Source organism: Hesperophylax consimilis, unplaced genomic scaffold (assembly GCF_061612785.1).
Source record: "Hesperophylax consimilis isolate HC1 unplaced genomic scaffold, BYU_Hcon_1.0 scaffold_37, whole genome shotgun sequence".
NCBI lineage: Eukaryota > Metazoa > Arthropoda > Insecta > Trichoptera > Limnephilidae > Hesperophylax > Hesperophylax consimilis.
In genome coordinates this window covers 1,203,160-1,224,931 of record NW_028301267.1, presented here as the reverse complement: position 1 = coordinate 1,224,931, position 21,772 = coordinate 1,203,160, and the positions used below count along the sequence as shown (strand labels likewise).

General features: G+C 35.2%; 1 protein-coding gene across 1 annotated transcript in view; it reads right to left on the bottom strand.

The window, feature by feature from the left end:
- Positions 1–21,772, bottom strand: part of LOC149409063 (ribosomal protein S6 kinase alpha-5-like) — a 294,002-nt gene that overhangs the window by 21,515 nt on the left and 250,715 nt on the right. Inside the window, exons 11-15 of the mRNA XM_089650188.1 lie at positions 19,137–19,256; positions 17,382–17,483; positions 16,697–16,855; positions 15,995–16,143; positions 14,866–14,962 (exon numbers count right to left, since the gene is read on the bottom strand). Coding sequence (XP_089506314.1) covers positions 14,866–14,962; positions 15,995–16,143; positions 16,697–16,855; positions 17,382–17,483; positions 19,137–19,256 — 627 coding nt within the window. The remainder of the gene's footprint in view (positions 1–14,865; positions 14,963–15,994; positions 16,144–16,696; positions 16,856–17,381; positions 17,484–19,136; positions 19,257–21,772) is intronic.

Here is a 21,772-nt window from a genome sequence, read left to right as displayed (position 1 = left end):
TTAAAAAACGAACTTTTCAAAAAAATGAACCTTGAAGCAGCAGAAAGACAAAAAACCATAGACTTTCTTTGTAATAAATATGATGAATTAATAGAAAAAATAGACCAATCCATTCTCTCGGAAAAAACAATGATGACAGATATCGAAACATTGAAAAAAACATTAAACGAAAAAAGTATTCTACTAAAGAATCTGGAAATACGGGCTGCCGAAAGCGACCATAGCATGCTGGCAGACTCGTTAGAAATATCTGGAGTACCTCTTAAAGCGGATGAATCTATATTTGAAATAGTAAAGTCAATAGCCGAAACAGCGGACATTCAGATCCTTCCGGAAGACATTCTACAGGCCGTCAGACTACATCCAAGTACTGTCAAGGCTCAACCAGGGGGACCGTCTGCAGCGTCAACGTCAACAAAACAAAGGGACCATCCGAAAATCAAAATTAGATTCAATAATCCTAAATTACGTGAGCTTTTGCTCTCTAAGAAAAGAGAAGTCAAATACAAAACATCCCCAGGGCTAAACTCAAAAATCTACATCAGTGAAATCCTGTCACCATATCTAAAGGAACTACTATGGAAAACAAAACAACAAGCCATCACAAAGGGATATGCATTTGTATGGACCAAAGATGGAAAGGTTATAGCGCGGAAAGCCGAAAAAGATAAAATAATTTATATTAAACACTCCGATGATATAATAAAGATGATCTGAATTTACTATCCCAAAATCGTACACATCCATCCAATAATTTTAATCTTACCATGGCTAAACAATTAAAAATATTACACCAAAACATACGCAGTATCTCAAAAAATTTTGACAATCTCACTGTCGTACTTCAACAATTGGAGACAGAATTTGACGTGATAATTCTCACAGAATGTTGACTAGATAAAATCTTCACACCAATACAATTACCTAATTATACGGTCACTCACTCCAAAAATATTAAAAATCAAAATGACGGTATTGTAATTTACTGCAAAAAACATCTACATTCAACTTTAACGGAGGTAGATATCACAGACGCAAACGGCTTTGAAATAATCATAAATAATGACATATGTATTTTAGCTATGTATCGATCACCTTCTATAAAAAACATATTTCCCTTTCTGAGGTCCCTAGACAGTCAACTTATCAAAATGAAAAAACAACAAAATATCTGCTTAATAGGAGATATGAATATAAACATTTTAGAAAATAAAAAACATCCACAAAGTGACGATTACTTAAACCTTTTGTTATTCCATGGACTCTTTAGCACCATAAATGAACCCACAAGAGTCAACTTTAAACAAAATAACCTATTACCCACGCAAACTTGTATTGACCACATTATGTTAAAAACAAAAAGATCATACAAATCCACAATCCATCACTCGACAATTACAGACCACTATACACTTATCCTGGAAATAAACCTCCACTTTCACAGTTGACGGCAATTTAAATTTAAATTAACAAAATGTAAAAAATACTAAAAATAAAATAAAATAAATATAAATAATAATTAAAAATAAATAAATAAAAATGATAACAATAAAAATACAATTTGTAGGCTTTTAAGACAGTTAAAATACATTTAAATTAAAATAAAAACTATAGCAGACTTAAGATCATGCGACGACCAGTGTTTTTTGACATAGTGTCCTCTGCGTGCAGTTCTATCTTTTATAAGCATAAACTTTTTAATATAAGTGTGTTTGTTGGAAGTGACTTGCCAGGTAAGTATGTTTTGGTATCTTTTCTAAATAACAAATGTAGATCCTAAGAAATAAATTGTACAGCGCCCTTGAGGTGATTTTTCACAAAAACGGCGCTCTACAAATTATCCAATTATTATTATTATTATTATTAAACACTACAAACAATTCACAAGAAATACACTCCAAAACCACAAAAACCCACAATACAACTGATATTTTAAAACTAAATGACATACTACTTAATAAAAAATGGGAAGAACTCGTAGAAAATAATAAAATTAATGAAGCATGGTCACTTTTTATAGAATGTATTCAAGACGAATTTAAAAAAATACCATCATGTCCGAAAAAAGTTCTCCAACTAAACATAAACTTCTAAAACCGTGGATATCAAAAGGACTCATAACAAGTTTCAGTAAAAGAGACAAACTCCACAAACAATGCAAATCTAACCCATATGACATCTATCTCATAAATTTCTATAAACGATATCGAAACTTATGCACACGACTTGCACGTATATCGAAAGAAATATATTATAAAAATAAATTAGATAAATGCAACAAGGACCCCAAAAAAATTTGGCAAATCCTAAAAGAAATATCCCACACATCTTCAAAGAAAAGCGATTCCATAACCGAGATTAAAATAGATAACGAGATTATTAAGACATCAGAACAACCACTAAAAGTATGTAATTTTGTGAATAACTATTTCGCTAACGTCGGCAAGGTATTAGCAAACAGAATCACTACAAATGACGATATCCCAGAATTCTCAAACCACTATACACACACTAGTGTTTCTTCCTTTAAAATTCCATACATTACCCAAATACAAACACTAAAACTTATAAACGAACTAAAAAACACAAACTCTCAGGGTAGCGACAAAATATCACCGATGACACTAAAAATAATAAAGTCAGCACTTCTTATCCCACTTACTATACTTATAAATCGGTCCATTAAAGAAGGAGTGTTCCCAACTATTTTGAAAACGGGCAAAGTAATTCCAATCCACAAAAAAGGAAACAAGCAAGAAATTAATAATTACAGACCAATTACAATTCTAAACACGCTTTCAAAAATTCTCGAGAAACATATCAAAAACCACCTTTTAATTTTTCTTAACAAAAACAATATACTATCACCAAATCAATTTGGATTCAGGGAAAATATGAGTACCTCACATGCCATAGCCTCAGTAACAGACTTCCTCAAAACAAATATAGATCAGGGTAAAAAATGCCTTGGAATATTCCTCGACCTGGCAAAAGCGTTTGACACAATTCACCACCAAAACCTGTTCAATAAACTTAAATATTTCGGAATCACGGGAACAGAACTCAAATTAATTGAAAGCTACATGGAAAATCGCACCCAATATACCTCAATAGAAAACACATGTAGTGACAAGGAACAAGTATCCTACGGAGTACCACAAGGCAGCGTACTTGGCCCAATCCTATTTCTTATTTATATTAACGATCTATGTCACCTCCAAATAGACGGGGAAATTATAAGCTTTGCTGATGACACTGTGTTACTTTTTAAGGCCACTGACTGGAACACACTAATCACAAAAGCTGAAGTTGGCCTAAATATTACAAAAAAATGGCTTGACTCTAACTTATTAACTTTAAATATAGATAAGACTAAATTCATAACCTTTAGCATAAACTCGAGAGGCCAACCCGCCAAAAACATCTACCTTAAAATACATTCCTGTCACTCAGCGAGCACCCCGTGCAATTGTCCTCCAATCACACAAACCGAAAATATCAAATATCTTGGTTTATACTTCGACCGATATTTAAAATGGGACATACATATTGAATCGGTTAAAGGAAAGATAAACAAGTTGATTTACTTTTTCAAAAACGTGAGAAATATACTGAACATATTTGATATTAAAAATATATACCTCGCAATAGCACAATCTATAATGGAATATGGCATTATTGCCTGGGGCTATGCCAGTAAAAAATACATCGACACACTATATAAAGCTCAGAAAACCTTAATAAAAGTAATACTTAAAGTACCAATACTAACACCCACTTCAACCATATTTAAACAATTCCCAGTGTTGAAGATTCAAAAACTATATTCAAAACAAATACTTATTTTCCTTTACAAGAACCTAAACACATTTAAAACTTCACAAACTTCTCGCAATACCAGAACAAGACATGCACACCAACTACTAATACCAAAAACCAACACATCCTTTGGACAAAAACACTACAGATTCCAGGCTATAAAACTATTCAATTCACTTCCAACACAATATAAAACATCTAATCTTACAGAATACAAAAAACACATATGGAACTGGCTACAATCCTGTTAATATTTATTTTTTTATATTTCACTTTTTTGGAATAACTATGGAAAAACTACTGTTATAACTATGGAAAAATCGATTTTATATTTTAATTTTTAATGTTTCTCTGTGTAACCAACTCCACTGTATTGCTTTAGAATTATATAACTTTACAATTGAAAAAGTCCTCCACAACACAGGTGAACTCCTAGCGTGGAGGACAATATACTATACCATTGTTTAACAAATATATTAAAGAATAAATAAAAAAATAAAAAAAAAAAAAAAATATCCAAGTTCAAAACCATTCCGCTATACGCGTTGAAGTTTCATATATTAAAAAAAAAAAAAAAAAATTTTAAGCATTTTTATGTAAATCTTGTTATGCAAAAATTTTACATGTACTTTTAACAAACCTATGTACTTAGTTTTACAGTACATTATGTATTCTAAAGGAATTGAACATGTTGTTGAAATTTTCTCATTTATATGATACAATAATATTTTATACCATTTCTTTTAATGAAATGTAATTGTTTATAACCTTGTAATATTTTAACCGCATCCTCTCAAGTGTGATGCAGGTTACCTGCACCACACCTGATAGAATGTGTTGTTGAAAAAACTATTTTATCTAAATATTACTCCTTAAGTGTTTACAATGGTATTAGCAAATTTATCACAAGTTCAGGTATTCAAACCTAGTATATAAATAGACTACACTTGTAAACAGTTGACGAGCTATTATTATATGTTCATAAAAAGCAAATATTTTTTAATATATACTATGTACTCCCTAAACTGAATTTTCAGGTTCATGCATTTATAACTTGTACTTTATATTATAAATAGTTTTAATAATGTACTTTATCATATTTCAGTAATAGAAAATTTACTTTATATGAATAATAATTGTACAGCTTCTAGTATAAACACACAAGATGTTTCTAGGCTACTTTTAAATGATATTCATGCCACCATTCAGCCAATAGCTTGAAATAATTTTGCTCATTTTTAGCCAAGCTCCAAACCAAATGTTGTTGAAGCCACACTAGTTATAGATTTACTTTTTAAGCTCATGGAATATTTTTATACAACTAGTGATATAGGTGATATACAATAATGCACATAATCTTAAAATCATACTTTTTATTGCATTAAAAATTGTTCATGATGTGCATACAGTAATTTAATAAAGTCACAGACACATGTTTTTAAACAGTATTGTAGTCCTAGGTATAAAGAACCAATTTTAAATATTAAGATTTCTTTTTATGTCGTTATAACTTTATAACTGGAGGGGAGGCGTGTGGAGAATCACTTATCAACCGTATAAACTAATTTTTAGGTGTGTTATCCCTAATGGCAGAGACTTGAACGGCGAAAAGACAACCACAGATTATTCCGATTCTAATAGCCGTTCTGACAAGTCATGTTATACGTTTGTCATTCTCCACATTAAAGCCTTTCGAGTTTAATCTAAAATTGTAATCTGTTAAAATAAAATTATCCTTCTGAAATATAATCGTATTTATTGGAGTCAAAATATACATGGACGGTGACGTTATTTGCAGCACAGGTAAGCATTAAATACACGACATCCTAACCTCCATAGTTTGTTTAAAATTGGGAAAATATTTTTATTTTTATTTGCTTTTGAGATTTCCAATGATTCTAAATTATTGAGACGTATTCCTATTTTATTTTTATGTAGTATTTGAACTCCCGTCGTTCTATTAAATGTATGATTAGTATTAATTAGGTGTTCGGCGAATTCTGAAAAACCGGTATTTGTTAAACACCTGACATGTTCTTTTACTCGAATATTTACATTACGCGCGGTTTTACCAATATATATTGCCGGGCAATCGTTGCAATTAAGTTTGTAGATCCCAGAGTGGCTAAACGTATCTTCTTTATCTTTACAATTATTTAAAAATTTGGCTAAGTTGTAGCAGTGCGTACTTCTGGACGGGCAGTTCCTACCCGATTAAGATAAACATTGGTCAACATTCTACAATTGGCACTACTGTTTCGAGCTATGAGTGCGGAGCGGCACTTCGTCGAGCTCAGTTGCTTGCTGGACTCGGTAGCCTACGGTGTGTTCGTACGACGCTGGAACAATGAGGGTCTACTGTGCAAACTACGAAAGGTCTTTTTCACTTATATCCTTTTAACAATGTACTTATAATTCAAATAGGGATTACTCATTTTAACTTCTTGCGTAGTTATTTTATAACTCGCTGGCGCCCGCTCAGACATTCCTTACAAGATTTAAGTGTTTTAAATTCATTAATGTCACATGTTCGTTAGTCAAAAATTTTATCAAGATGGCGTTTAATTCACGTACATTCTTGACACGCCCTGAGATAAGTTGTTTGATAGAGTCTCATGTTTATTTTATTTGATTAATTATTTTAACAATTGTTTAATAAATTAGCGTCTGTTGATATTTAAAATAATTCTATTATTTAATCATCCTTATCAGTTCTCATCACTACCTACCTACATTGAGTTAGTGCGTGGCGTAGATGACTAGATAATTGTATTCGGTAATTTACCAATTAATGTCACAATCGAAAGACCCATCATTAATTTATACAATGAATCTCTTCATCACCCACCCATTGGCAATAAATGTTACAAATGGCGCCCAACGTGGGGCGCAAATGGCAGCCCTTGTGGGTGAACCTAAGTTTGACTAATTAATAAATGCAGTATTTTTTTTCTTTCATTGTTTTAATCTTGTATTGGGATGTCTGATTTTTTTTTTCATAATTTTCTTGTATAATCCCTTGAAAAAGACCTTTCGTTTTGCATGGTAGATGTTCGGGTGTTGTTCGAAATACATCGTGTCACTGAGATTTTATTAATTTTTCATATTACGCAGCTTTGAAATCTGGCACAACTCATGACGTTTTTCGTCTTATTATCGTGTTCGTTAGTACGCTGACGTCACACTTCTTTTATATTTTTTGTTTTGCGGTGATTGTGGTTGTTGTATTGTTGCTTGCATGTTCTAATGATTTTTTTCTACCTACCCTGTTAGTTAGGTATGACGGATTCGACCATTTTAACAAGAAGTTGTGCGTTAATCATGTCAAAACCAGAGGATGGCACTACTTCGGCAAATTCGGCGGTCGCGTCTAACACAGTTCCGGTTCACAAATGGAACTTAACCTTCGACGGTACGGGGAACGTACATAGTTTCATTGAACGGGTCAACGATTTGTCCATATCTCGGAACGTAAGTACAGCTTCTCTTTTTTCATCTGCGGTGGAACTTTTTACAGGTCATGCTTTAGACGGGTTTAGAGTCAACCGTTCTTCTTTTAAGTCATGGTCGGACATTGTAATTGCTCTAAAGGAAGAATTCGAGCTACTGGACCATGAAAGACGTTTAGTTGCTCAGATCAGAGCCACGTACCAGCAACAAAAAGAGAACCTGGGTTCATTCATAACACGTGTCTTGACTTTAAACAATCAATTGTCGTCGAAATTACCAGATGACGAAATTCTGGAAATATTGCAATGTAATTTGTTACCGAGATACATTCAAAAATTGTCACTCTCTGTCATCTCGGACATTAATTGTCTGAAAAAATTGGGAAAAATGATTGAACTAGCAGACAGTCGGTCTGATTCCAGACTTTCCCCGCCAAATGCAAATACAGTTAATTATAATAATGTTTCTCATTCCTCCTCAAATAATGCATTTAGCAGAGGGAATAACAGAATGTCTCAGAATAATCCCAATTTCAGGAATCATCGTCAATCTTTTGAGTTCAGTAAACGTAGCCCGTCAAATATGAGTTCTAGGGAGGTGAGATGTTTCCGCTGTGGCCGTCCTGGGGTGAAGGCGCCTTCATGCAACTGCCGGCAGGCAAAAAACTAGATGTCCTGGGGGTCCTGTCTGCGGGCGGCAAGTCGACACCGTTCGCTGACATCACCGCCAGGCATCGGCTTGCTGTGCTGTCGGAAACCAGAACTTTCTTCAAGAACCTTTGGACTTCGAAGGTGGTGAGTGCGGCTAAAAGGGATGGCCGTCCACACATCATTTTCCAGGTTCTGGGTTCCAACTTTTCTGGCCTTCTTGACTCTGGTTCGCATATCTCTATTATTGGTAATAATTTTCATCGTCAATTTTTAAATCTAGGGTTAAATCTTTCTGTTCTTAAGAAAACATTTTCACTCACTTCTGCTACGGGTCATACTGTGGAGTGCGTTCACAAAATTGCGGTTCCGGTAGTTCTTGGTAACGTTAAGAAAATTTTTAATTTTGTGGTTATGCCAGATATAAAATCTAACATCATCCTCGGTTGCGACTTTTGGAAAGTTTTTAACATTTGTCCCAAGTTAACTAAATTAATGACTAATGACTCTGACAATAGTTGCGTGTCTGAGGTAAGAGGACTGGATAGCTTTGAGAACTTAGATTCATCTCAACAATCAATCTTAAATAACGTTATACTGGAATTTAAAGCCTTTTCTGGTAATCGTTTGGGTAGAACGTCTCTTGAAAAACATGTCATTGACACGGGTGATTGTCAACCTATTAAGCAACGTGTTTATCCGATATCTCCTCATTTATTGCCGGAAGCTCACAGAGAACTTGACAGACTATTAAATCTGGGAGTAGTAGAACCCAGCAATAGCTCGTGGAATAATCCTATTGTTTTAGTGCCTAAGAAAAATGGTTATTTTAGACTTTGCTTGGATAGTAGAAAACTCAACGCGGTCTCGCGACGGGACGCGTATAGTCTACCGTTGATATCTGATATCTTAAATAGTCTCGGAGGAGCACGTTATCTATCAACTTTAGACCTTAATGATGGTTTTTTTCAAATCCCGTTAGAGGAAGATTCTAAAGAGAAAACCGCATTTACTATCCCTAAACGAGGCCTATTCCACTTTGTAACAATGCCTTTTGGTCTTCATGGTGCAAGTTCTCGGATGATGAGGCTAATGGACAAGGTCTTGGGTCCGGAGTTCGATGGGAAGGTCTTTTGTTATCTAGATGACATAATTATCATTAGCTCTACCTTTGAAAAACACATGGATCTTTTAAGACGGGTTAAACAAAAGTTACAAGCCGCGGGTTTGACTATTAACGTAGAGAAGTCAGTCTTTTGTCGTGATTCCCTTAAATACCTTGGTTTCGTGATTGATAGGGATGGTTTGAGAACTGACCCGGGAAAAGTAAAAGCAATCGTTGACTTCCCCATTCCAACGTCGCAAAAGAGCTTGCGTAGGTTTATCGGTATACTTTCTTGGTACAAAAGGTTTATTTTAAATTTTTCTTTAATTGCAGCACCTTTGCATAATTTAACCAAAAAGGAGTTTGCTGGTGTGGAGAATCACTTATCAACCGTATAAACTAATTTTTAGGTGTGTTATCACTAATGGCAGAGACTTGAACGGCGAAAAGACAACCACAGATTATTCCGATTCTAATAGCCGTTCTGACAAGTCATGTTATACGTTTGTCATTCTCCACATTAAAGCCTTTCGAGTTTAATCTAAAATTGTAATCTGTTAAAATAAAATTATCCTTCTGAAATATAATCGTATTTATTGGAGTCAAAATATACATGGACGGTGACGTTATTTGCAGCACAGGTAAGCATTAAATACACGACATCCTAACCTCCATAAATGGTAACAACCCGACGATTTCACGCGGTAGAATAGAAATTTAATATATTCTTGAATATTTCTCTCTTCGATAAATGACAATCAGACGATCAGAACGACTATTGGACCGGAATCCTGAGGAATTACACGGTGAGTTCATTCTTACAATTATTTTCAAAATTTTTAATTTACACTTTGTTCTTGAATATTAAATGCTCCTCAGTAAATATAAAATTATGAAGTATATACTTCCTGTGATTGTTACGACAATTTCAGATATACGAGAATGCAAAACCCCATACTGTGATTTTTAAAGACATCCTGATTTTCATGATTTATTTTCTCCAACTAATGATAAAAATGTCTCTTATTCTTTTAAGAATTAAGCTTGCGTAAAAATCTTTTTCAGTGAGAATTCCAAATCATCTCTACACGTGTGCATGCAGAGCAGCAATATAGAGTTCCAGCAACACGTTCCAACCACAGTGACGTACATCATTGCAGAAAATAGCAACCAAATCTCTTCATGCTAGCAGTACTTCATCCCCACGAGATTCTGCAAGCCACAGCAAGCAGCATAGAACGCCGTTGGAGACAAAAGAACCGATACAATCGTAAAGTTTTAAAATTTTCACTAATTTTAATTTTTAATTTTGAGTACCTACATGACTTTGCAAAATGTGTTATTACAACAATATGTTACAACTAAATCCTGGCAAATTTTAAATGGGAACAATTAATCAGCAATTCTATAATTGGATAAACTACCCACATTTATAAAAATAAATTAAGCAAATTTTTAATCTTGAAAAATGTATACAAATATCAATCTGTAAATTAAAGGTTCGAATCTCGGATAATATTACCAAAATATTCCAACAATTTATGACTCTATATTAGTTTCAAAAAAATTACATAGATGATTCCTTTAAAAAAGTAAATTCCATTGATTTTTAAAAAAAATATATCCATCTGCATATTTGCCAAATTTCCACACATTTGCTAATCTCGAACTAAATGCGAAATGACCACACCTGTCAGCCAAGACAGTAACCTCGATAAATTCTTCTCCGAACAAACCTCCGGAACGAGTTCAACGTGTAATCAACAAACTAACAACATGGAATCCACCAACACAAATCAAGACCTCCACCATGTCTCAGTAAGGCTTCCACCTTGCTGGAAGGACAACATTTCATTATGGTTTGTGCAGACAGAGGCTCAATTTGCAAATTCACGAATAAAAGACGACTTTACAAAATACAATATCATCGTCGCAGCCCTAGATTCGCAAATTCTACAAAGCGTGAGTGACATTGTCACGAAGCCGCCAACAGCTGAAAAATATGCAACTCTCAAAACAGCACTTATTGATCGTCTCCAAGATTCAGCGGAGAAGCGTCTGACACGTCTTCTCACAGGGATTCAGTTGGAAGATAGGAAACCCACAGAACTCCTACGTCATATGCTTGAATTGGCCGGACCCGCTTTAGCGGAAAGTGAAATAGTGCGAACATTATGGATGCAGCGCCTACCACAACACGCGCAAGCAATACTCTCAGCACTCTCGGAAAATAATATCTACCAACTGGCGTCAGCAGCAGATAAAATAATTGACATATACCAAACAACTGAATGCAGTGCGGTGGATCACAAGAATAGGCAGAGTTCATCAAGAGCGGAACCAACCGAAACATCCATATTGCTACAACTCCAGAAACAAGTTTCAGCTCTCACACACGAAGTATCCAAGTTAAAACTTACCCAGACGAATCGCTCTACAGATTTCCGAGGAAGAAGAACTAAAAGTCCTCGTAGGAACTTCTCATATCATAATGCACCACAACATAACTACACAAGAAAAAGCAGGTCTAGGTCTAGTGATAGACCAGCTGAGAAGAACAATGATTTTTGCTATTACCACATGCGATTTGGGGAAAAGGCTCACAAGTGCTATCAACCGTGCTCTTTTACTAAAAAAACTTCGGGAAACGACAGCGGAACCTCGCAGTAGAGACATGTGAGATTCCCAACAACAAAACTTGTCGTCTCTTCGTGTATGACTTGCAAACACGACAGAAATTCCTTGTGGATACTGGTGCAGATGTGTCTGTCATACCGAGAAATCCATCTTATAACAAGAACAGTTTAACTTCTGACAATTATCCCACTACGCTGTATGGAGCGAATGGAAATCCTATTAAAACCTATGGTACAAGGACCGTCGAACTCAATTTTGGCCTACGACGGGCATTAAAATGGCGATTCATTGTTGCCGATGTTTCAAGACCGATACTAGGCGCAGATTTTCTACACAATTACAACTTAACGGTTAACCTCAAAAAAGCAATTATCGCAGACCAGTCTACAGGTTTACTAATCAAGGGAACAACTTACAAAGGACCAACTTCTGGAGTCTCTACCATTTCTACATCACAAAAATATCGGGACATCCTGAACAAATATCCTAACTTAACAAGACCTAATATGAAAATTCCTGATAAACAAAAACATACAGTAACCCATTGTATAGAGACGAAGGGACCTCCTGTCACTGAGCGTGCTCGTAGGCTGGCACCAGCTCTACTAGAAGCAGCCAAAAAGGAATTCAAATTCTTGATGGAGCAGGGGATTTGCAGGCCATCAAAAAGTAATTGGGCCAGCCCCTTGCACATGGTCAAGAAGCCAAATGGTGAATGGCGTCCGTGCGGGGACTACCGCAGATGACACGCCCTGAGATAAGTTGTTTGATAGAGTCTCAAGTTTATTTTATTTGATTAATTATTTTAACAATTGTTTAATAAATTAGCGTCTGTTGATATTTAAAATAATTCTATTATTTAATCATCCTTATCAGTTCTCATCACTACCTACCTACATTGAGTTAGTGCGTGGCGTAGATGACTAGATAATTGTATTCGGTAATTTACCAATTAATGTCACAATCGAAAGACCCATCATTAATTTATACAATGAATCTCTTCATCACCCACCCATTGGCAATAAATGTTACAAAGTTATTATTAGTATAGAAGGCCGGCCTAATTTCTGATGGAAGTTTAGAAGTGCAAAGGGAAGAGAATTTACTTATGAACAAAATTCTACGCCATTGGGTGGTTAAATTATTATTATTAATAGTTGGTAGAGCATTATATAGAAATTTATTTGTTGCAATTCGGCGAAGTTTTTTTGAAAGGATTTTATCAATAAGATCAGAGTGATAACCGTTGTTATTAGCTATTTGTTTTATTGTAAGGAGTTCATTAGAAAAATTATTATTAGATAATGGGATGGTGACTAGCCGGTGGATCATGCTGTGAAAGGAGGAATGTTTATGTGAGATAGGGTGATTGGAAGTATTATGGATTACGGTGTCACCAAATTTTTAAATAATTGTAAAGATAAAGAAGATACGTTTAGCCACTCTGGGATCTACAAACTTAATTGCAACGATTGCCCGGCAATATATATTGGTAAAACCGCGCGTAATGTAAATATTCGAGTAAAAGAACATGTCAGGTGTTTAACAAATACCGGTTTTTCAGAATTCGCCGAACACCTAATTAATACTAATCATACATTTAATAGAACGACGGGAGTTCAAATACTACATAAAAATAAAATAGGAATACGTCTCAATAATTTAGAATCATTGGAAATCTCAAAAGCAAATAAAAATAAAAATAATTTCCCAATTTTAAACAAACAGATAGAACTAACTAAAAGCCCTATTTTAAAGATGTTTCCTTTCTCCCTGGGTAATCCCCACCCCTCCCCGAACCCACTACCTACTCCGCTGCCCTGATGCTCTCTCCCTCACATTTATATACTTTCTCTTTCTTTATTGTTTACTTAATAATCTTCCTCTGTATTATATTTTAGTTTATATTTGTACTGTCCTGATGAAGGTTGAGTCCAACCGAAACCGGTCGACGTATATAAATGTAATAAAGTGGTTTAAAACAAAGATATTCTTTCATTTGTGTAATAATGTCAAGCCACAAAGTATTTGCTTCCTTCGATAACGAATATTAAACATACTAATTTCAGTTTTCGGCGCATGGGTGAAGTAATTGCGTATTTCAGTGTGTTGACGCAACAATCTTCCTTTAACATTGTCCTTGATATTGGTCCCATCCTATTACCTACAAGTACCTGTCATTATCCGACAATACCCACGTTTGTGTGACATTTACAACAATAAACTTAGCTGTCAAATCAGTTTATTGATGAAGCCGGTTTGAGGAACATCTCTTTATGATCAGTGCTATTATAGATATCAACTCGGGGTAGAATACTGTGCAGTGAATATATTCGGTTCCCATCAGTGTGTTTCTTACCCAACCCAGATGTTGTGGAAGTTGCGTGTAATAAATCATCTCCTGTGAGTGAAACCAACCAGCAGTATCGTTGACGAACATCAAAGGGGTAAGTCGGATTCCTTCCTTACTCCCTGTTCACCATCTCTAACCATCGTTGTGTCAACTTCAAGTTCACAATTAATTTTACAGTCCATTCTTGATTCGCCTTGCGATTACACAGTGGAATGTGTAAAATTATTAAATGAACTTTTAATTTCTTAAATTTGTACTGATAACCATAAATCATATCAGACAAACAATTATTTTATTTAAATATTGAAGACAATATTAGTGATTTTTAAACGAAAATCTGAAACAGAAAAATCAGAAAAGGAAACGGTCACATCTGGGACTCGAACCCAGGACCCTTGTCTTTCCGGGACAATGCTCTACCAACTGCGCTAATGGGACCCTATTCCCCTCGGTCACTTTTAACTGTATCATACTTCGAATAAGAACTACCAACATTGTCTTCATTAATATTCATTCTAGACTTGCAGAAAAGTCAACAGATGTCGCACATTAAAAATAAAAAATAAGATAGGTTTATCTAAAAGACGCTGTCTGGATTGCATTTAGTTCGGGTTGAATCTTGCGATCATACATAAAGATAGTTGCCAATAAAAATGTGCGGTGAAAAAAAATTCTAAACTTTATTCGAAAAAATTTAATTTGTATTTCTTTTGTTCATATGTTTAACAGATTTAAATTTTTCAAGTTTACGAACATTCGAAAGGTAAATTTCTTCTTTTCAAAAACTTTCAGTTTGACAAAACCCACAATTTTAATATCCCTGTTAGATAAGTGAAAAACTCCAGTTTACTCACCAGAATAACACCCAAATTCCAAAGATCACAGGTCTCTTTGTAGCCCGTTTTGATTCCCATCACTTGGTCCAGAACTTCGGGGGCAGCATACGGCAAACTAGAACAACAAAACATCAATCAATATTACAAAAGTCGGAACAAAACAATGATCAGAATTCCATTGTAATAATTTTCATTCATCGTTTTGCATTTTGTCTATCTTTAAATTTGTTTGCACGTTCCGCTTCAATTTCAAGATTCTGTTTCCAAATGTGAAATCATCGTGTTTATTTGGACTTTTGCAATTTTTCAATATTATGATATTTACCTATCTGAAGATAGTTTGAAAAAAGAATTGTTGAACAAATTGTATAATTCCTTATTTGAAATAAACCCGCCAAACACCTCGGTCTTGGCACAAACTCCTTGCCTCATTCACATTCATACATCGTCTCATACATACTCTTCTATTATACTGACTCTTGACATGGTCCGACTCAAGTACCTTATTCACTTGGTCGTGCCATGTCTTCCTCGGGCGTCCCCGTTATTATTAATATCATTTTGTTCGCCTTTTCATCTGGAAATATTGAATGATAATATCCACTGGTTCGTTATTCCCCGACTTCTGCTACCATTCACATTTGCATCATATATTCTCCGTACACTCATTTCTTCGCTCATTTGCTCTACATGCCCAAATTAGAGATTTTCCATTTCTTGATCTTACTCATTACGCTTAGATTAGCCTTAAATTTGAGAAAATTAGAAAAAAACTTTTTGGATGCGTTGGTCTAGCACTGTTCACAAAACTACTAGTTTCAACTTTTCCGCAGATACACACCTGGTACATGCAAACCACATAAACAAAATCAACAAAAATTCAGTCGGTAGGCATCCACAATTATAAGACACTTTGGACATGTTGTTCGCCAAACTGTAAACTCAAACATGGAAAAACTTATAGTCACTGGCAAAGTGTAACGGGAGAAGCAGAAGATCACCAGAGAAGATCACCAGTGCTTTGGAGTTATCAAATATCACAGGCATCCGGAGCGCTGGTGTCCTTGGTTCTCCGTGTAGCGCAGAAACGCGAGGAACAGAGTAGTCTGCTATATCAGGATTAGGGATAAAATAAGTTGTTGGCTACCTGAAGCAAGGAGTGTGCATCCTCATCCGGTCGTCTGACGCTGAAGAGCTTCCACTGCCGTATCTCTCGTACGAGGGAATGCGCCGCGCAAACCCAAAATCCACTATCTTCAGTTGAGCGTCTTCCGAGTTGTTCTCGAATATCAGGTTCTGGAAGATAAAACGTACACGTTAATTGTAAATTAATTGTATTCAATGGCAGTTAATTTGTATATCTCAAAGCATATGGCGCTACTGGCGTGATCTGGGATCATTTGCATGACACGGAGAAAAAATGGATTGAAAAACAGAAATACAAAAGTAATTGGGAGAAAGGAAGACTTAGGACGAGTTAGTTCACAGAATTTGAGCAATTTATCAAATTTCATAGTTAATATTAAGTTATGTAAAAGTCCTATTCAAGTTATGTGAAAGTCCTATTCAAGTTCTGTGAACGAACCGGCCCATTATGAAATAATAACAGAATATGAATAGACCATTCTTGTGTAACCTCATCACCTCAGTTGGACAGAGTTCTAACTTCGGTTTAGCTTGTTCTGAGATGTGTCATAGTTTGCAAAGACCATTTCTCATTATCTGATATATACTGATTTCTGATTTTGACCCATCAATATTAAACCAAGCTAGATATGACACACGTCTGCCTAGGAATACTATAATGAATAATGAACTCCCCAATAATGCTCTCTGTTGCAACACTCACCTCAGGTTTGAGATCCCTGTGCGCCACCTTGTTGACGTGCAGATGCACCACGGCAGACATGAGCTGGCGCATGATCTTGGCGGCGCGCACCTCGTCCATCGGCACGTGGTTCAGAAGCTCTCCACCGCTCAGGAGTTCCATCACGATGTAAGTATGGAGCTGATAACAGTTAGAAAAGGACACTTATTGAAGAGGGAAATAATAAAACATCCTTTGTCTATTACTTGATAGCTCATAATACATACTGAACTGGCCATCTCTAAATAGTATAAAATAAAGTTGCTATCCGCATCTGTCTGTTTGTGCGCTTAGTTCTTCTAAACTACACAAAGGATTTTAATAAGGTTTTCACTATCAGTTGGAGAATTTCTTCCGGAAGGTTTATATATATTATTCATGCATATTATATTTATAGAAATTAGAGAAAATCGATGTTTTGTAATAAATGGTAAAAAAAAATATTTTCAGGCGTTTTCGACGCTACTAATATAAATCAATTTAAAGCTCAACCGGATTCTTCCTTGGAAAGAGAAACTTATTTTTATATTTAAAACAACTCAACTGTTAAAGTTATTGTGAAATCAGATATGAGCGCATCAGCAGAATGCTGCCTGCTTATTAAATAATAATAAAACGTTTGTAGTATTGCTTGTAGCAGAAGTCTACAAAGTTATGTAGTACTTACAGAATCCTCGTACACCTCATGCAGCGTCACAATGTTGGGGTGTCCCAGGCAGAACTTCAGCAGTCGCAGTTCCTCCTCACACTTTACCACCTTGGAACAGATCTGGAAAAAGATATATCTATTAAGAAAATTTCATATTCATCTCTTCGTCATCATAACGGGGTGCTATTAGGCCTCCTTCGAATGTTTTCCACTGGCTGCGGTCTCTCCTCCAGTCTTCAGCATTCCCCGTCTTGCTCCAATCCTCTTCAAACCGGGGGTTTACCTAGCTACACATTTCGTCAGACTGATTCGTGGATAAAAATTATCGAAAATGAATTGTACGAGTCGAGTGGTGGCGCCTGCACAGATACTGTATTTCAAAAAGGATGCCGGACACAATGTCACGCCAAGAGCCTTTCAGAGAGTTCAGCGAAGAAGCGAAATGAGTTCAAATCAATCACAGACAAGAACTGAATTGAAGATCTGAAATTGAATTTACTATTGGGAAAGGAACTGAGTGTACTATGTATATTTATTTAGTTATAAGAGTTTACATCTTATACCTAATATATTATTTTCTATGACTACTACAATATTTTTTATTTCTTACATACTAAAATTTAGATTTCACAACATTGAGACATAATCCACGAAAAACTGCAAGACTTTTAGCTTCCTTAACAATTACCGGGAGTTCATTGAACATTTTAAAACCTTTATAATAAATATTGTTTTGTGTTCCCGATAAATGTGTTTGAGGAAGCCTAAAATCGTTGCAGTTTCTCGTAGGATATAAATGAACTGCACTATTAATTCTAACATTCTTTGACATATAGTCAGGTAACATTTTATTTTTTAGCTTATATATAAACACTAAGGTATTATAAACTAATCGTTGCCACACACTTAAAAGATTGAGTTGACGTTGCATGGTTTTTATTCTGGTGTACCTGCTACAACACAGTATTGATGTAGCAAGCAAATCTCTTGAATTCGATGATAAACAACATTTCAAAGAAAAATTCAGGAAACATGAACCAATTTACTGGTTATAATTTACAATCAGTTTCCAGTAATTTAGTTTGACGTTATCGGAAATGGTAGTTAAGCTGGTTTGCTGTGATTGGCTGTAGGTTTTGGGCCAATGGAAATTCGTATTTTCGTCTGGTAGGCAGTAGTGGGGGAGCAACGTTAAGATTGAGGCAGTTCCTTAATCGTGGTCATTTCCCCGTTTGGTAGTTCCAGGTGAAGAGTTAAACGATTTTTTAGAAGTGATTTAGAATTTGTTATCGTTGTTGCACGTAATAATCATCAACAATTATGAAGAAATGTAAAAAATGTCTGCGGCACGGTACCCTAAGGTTTCAGGGTCTGCGTAGAACAGACGTCGGCGATATGGTATCCTCACGGTGCAGTTAATGGCTTGCGGAATAGGCTCCGGTGGCATGATATTTAAGTAAATTTATTGATTACATCATATCATTTTCTCCCGTACGCGTTAGATATTTGAATATTTTGATTAACGTTCTTTGTTAATGACGTGTAATGTTTAACGGCCCTCAATACAAGCAATCCAAATTCAATAGATCTTTAGAAAAAACCTCGGACGGCAATGCCTGGGACGGTCTGTCAAATTTATTTACAGTTTGGAATATTGTTTCATGGAAGGACGGGTTGTTTCAGGGAATTTGATGAATTGTTCAAATTCTGTGAAACAACCTGCCCTAAGTGCTGATGGTAGATGATACATTAGCATTTTTATATATTTCTTACCTTAACAGCGTATGATTTTTTGGTTTCTTTGTGAGTGCATTTCCTACAGATGGAGTATGAACCGTCACCCAAAATGCTCTCCCTCAGGTTGATATCGTAGTTTTTGAAAAATTCGGACTCCTGGAAATAAACAACAAAAAAAGACCACATTAAAACAAGAAAACAAAAATTACATGCTATCTCCCCTATCTCCTACACGTTTCAACTTATTCCTTCGACAGTGGCCCAGTTCCTTCAATAATGTCATTGGGTATTCGGTCATGGCTCCTGGTTCCACAACGCAGTATTCAACTCTCCGGGTAACTGACCCTTCTTCCCATCTAGGCGGGACATTGGCACCAGAGATGAATGGGTTCCTCTACAACTCTTAGGTCTTTTTCCACAGGGAGTATGCAAGCATTTAATACTGGACGTACAGTAGTGACATGTACATACTGTGAACGACAAGTTGTTTAAGACGTGAGTACACAACACAAGTATCAGAACTTGCGTATTCCTGTGGAAGAAGCACCTTGGTGTTTGCATTCTACTTTAAACATCTGTGAATATTCCTACAAGCTCCTCCCAGCTTACAATTATGTTTAAACTATCAAATGTGTACCCAATGTTGCTGGAGACTTTTCGCAACATTCTATAAATATAATATGTATTATAGTGATTTGTTTTTGGGGTATTATGCCGTGTTGCGCTACCTCCTTCTTTAGCCAACGTTTCGGACAGCATTTCAGTGTCCATCATCAGGGCAGCTGTAATGGCTAAAGAGGAGGTAGAGCAACACGACATAATACCCCAAAAACAAATCACTAAAATACTTTTGGCCGTGAAATCTCATATCATAATATGTATGCATTATATACATATTAAACTTCGGGAAGAAATTTTCTAAATGATAGTGAAAACCCTCTCAGCGACTTTGTTTTATACTATCAAGTCGTAAATATAAACCTTATGAGATACATCAAAATAATGTACTATGGAATTGTTTATCTTAAAAAGGCCTACAGAAAAGTCCGTCATGGTATATGTCTATATCCTAAGGATAACCCCCGGCAGCGCCGGGTACACGTCAGCTAGTTTAAAGGTAAATCAATATACTTGGTTACACACTTGAGGATCGTAACACGTCTTCGTAAAGAAAGAATAACACATATCAAAATATTAAGATACATTGCGGGAAGACATTTTGTGAAATAAAACTACACAGAAATTAACAAACAACACGTTTGAACGTTACAGAGATAACCGTACAAATGAAATTGGTGAGAATGTCGACACCTTCAAAATTATACGAGTGTGTGCAATTATATTGTATTACTGTACGTGTTTAGAAGAATGCACAACAAGCGGAAAAATTTAAAAAAAAAAAAAATGCATTTAGTACGAAAAATGAACTACAAACACGTGTAAGTGGGAGTGAACAGACTATCTACATAGATATTTTATTTATTAATACATAATATGAATTTCACAATACATAATTTGTCAGATTGCATTTGATCTCACAATCATGCACAATATATACATGTGTCTAGGGGGACTAGGGTTATTTTTCCTCCTTCATATAAATCCTCTTCAAGATCTGCATTAACCTCTCCTTATCTGTGGTGTATATTTACTACACATTGCTTCTAATAACTTTAATAACTCTTTAAATATAATAAATTCTGGGTTCAGATTTTAGGTATTCCTCCGTTATACATTAATGCACTGAATTAAAAAATAATATTTTACATAGTTTTCAAATTCAATTAAAAATCAGAGATTTTTGTTAAAAATCGGAAACAAATACACCAATATAATCAACCGTGTGACACTGCTACGCGAAGAGTGTGCGAGGAAATGACATATTATTGATGTCCCGCTTTAGTTCGCTATGCGGGAACATGAGAAATCCACACGTCCACAGTTGTATTATGATTTAGACCGGTGCTCCGCAACCTTTTCTCACCTACGACACACCAAATTTCTTCCTAGAATTCCGCGGCACACAAAAATCTAAAATATATAGATATTAAATTGATACACAAATTTTACAATAATTTCTTGTTTTTTTATTTGAAAAGTATACATACACATTACACACATATAAATATATCATATTTATTTTTACGCAATCTTAATAATAATTATAAAATAATTATAAATTTATGAGCGATTAATTGTTAAATTAACCAGCGCTTGTTTCAATGAACACGAAATTTTTAAATTCGGCTCGATTTACAACCCAAAGTTCTTGGTCTTTTAAGCATGACCGCTTACCATTTTTAATTAATACCAGCGTTGAAAAACTTTGCTCACATAAATATGTCGTTGAAAATGAAAGTAGTGTTAAGAATGCTTTGACTGAAATGTGAGGATATTCTTTTTTAACGTAAATCCAGAAAACATCTAATTGATCTTCGGAGAAGGTGAAGTTTTAATGTCATATCATTATTTAAATCCACTCGAATTTGCAGAGGCAGTGCTTCCGTAGAATTCCATACGGAAACATTTTTTAATACGAATGGAATAAAAATACTGACCAAATTTCTGCTGAAGCATACTTAAATGTTGTTGGGCCAAATCCACAGTTAATTGTTTGTTTTCAATTGTACTATGGTTGATCCTTTGGAACATTTCCAAACATCCTTTTTGCA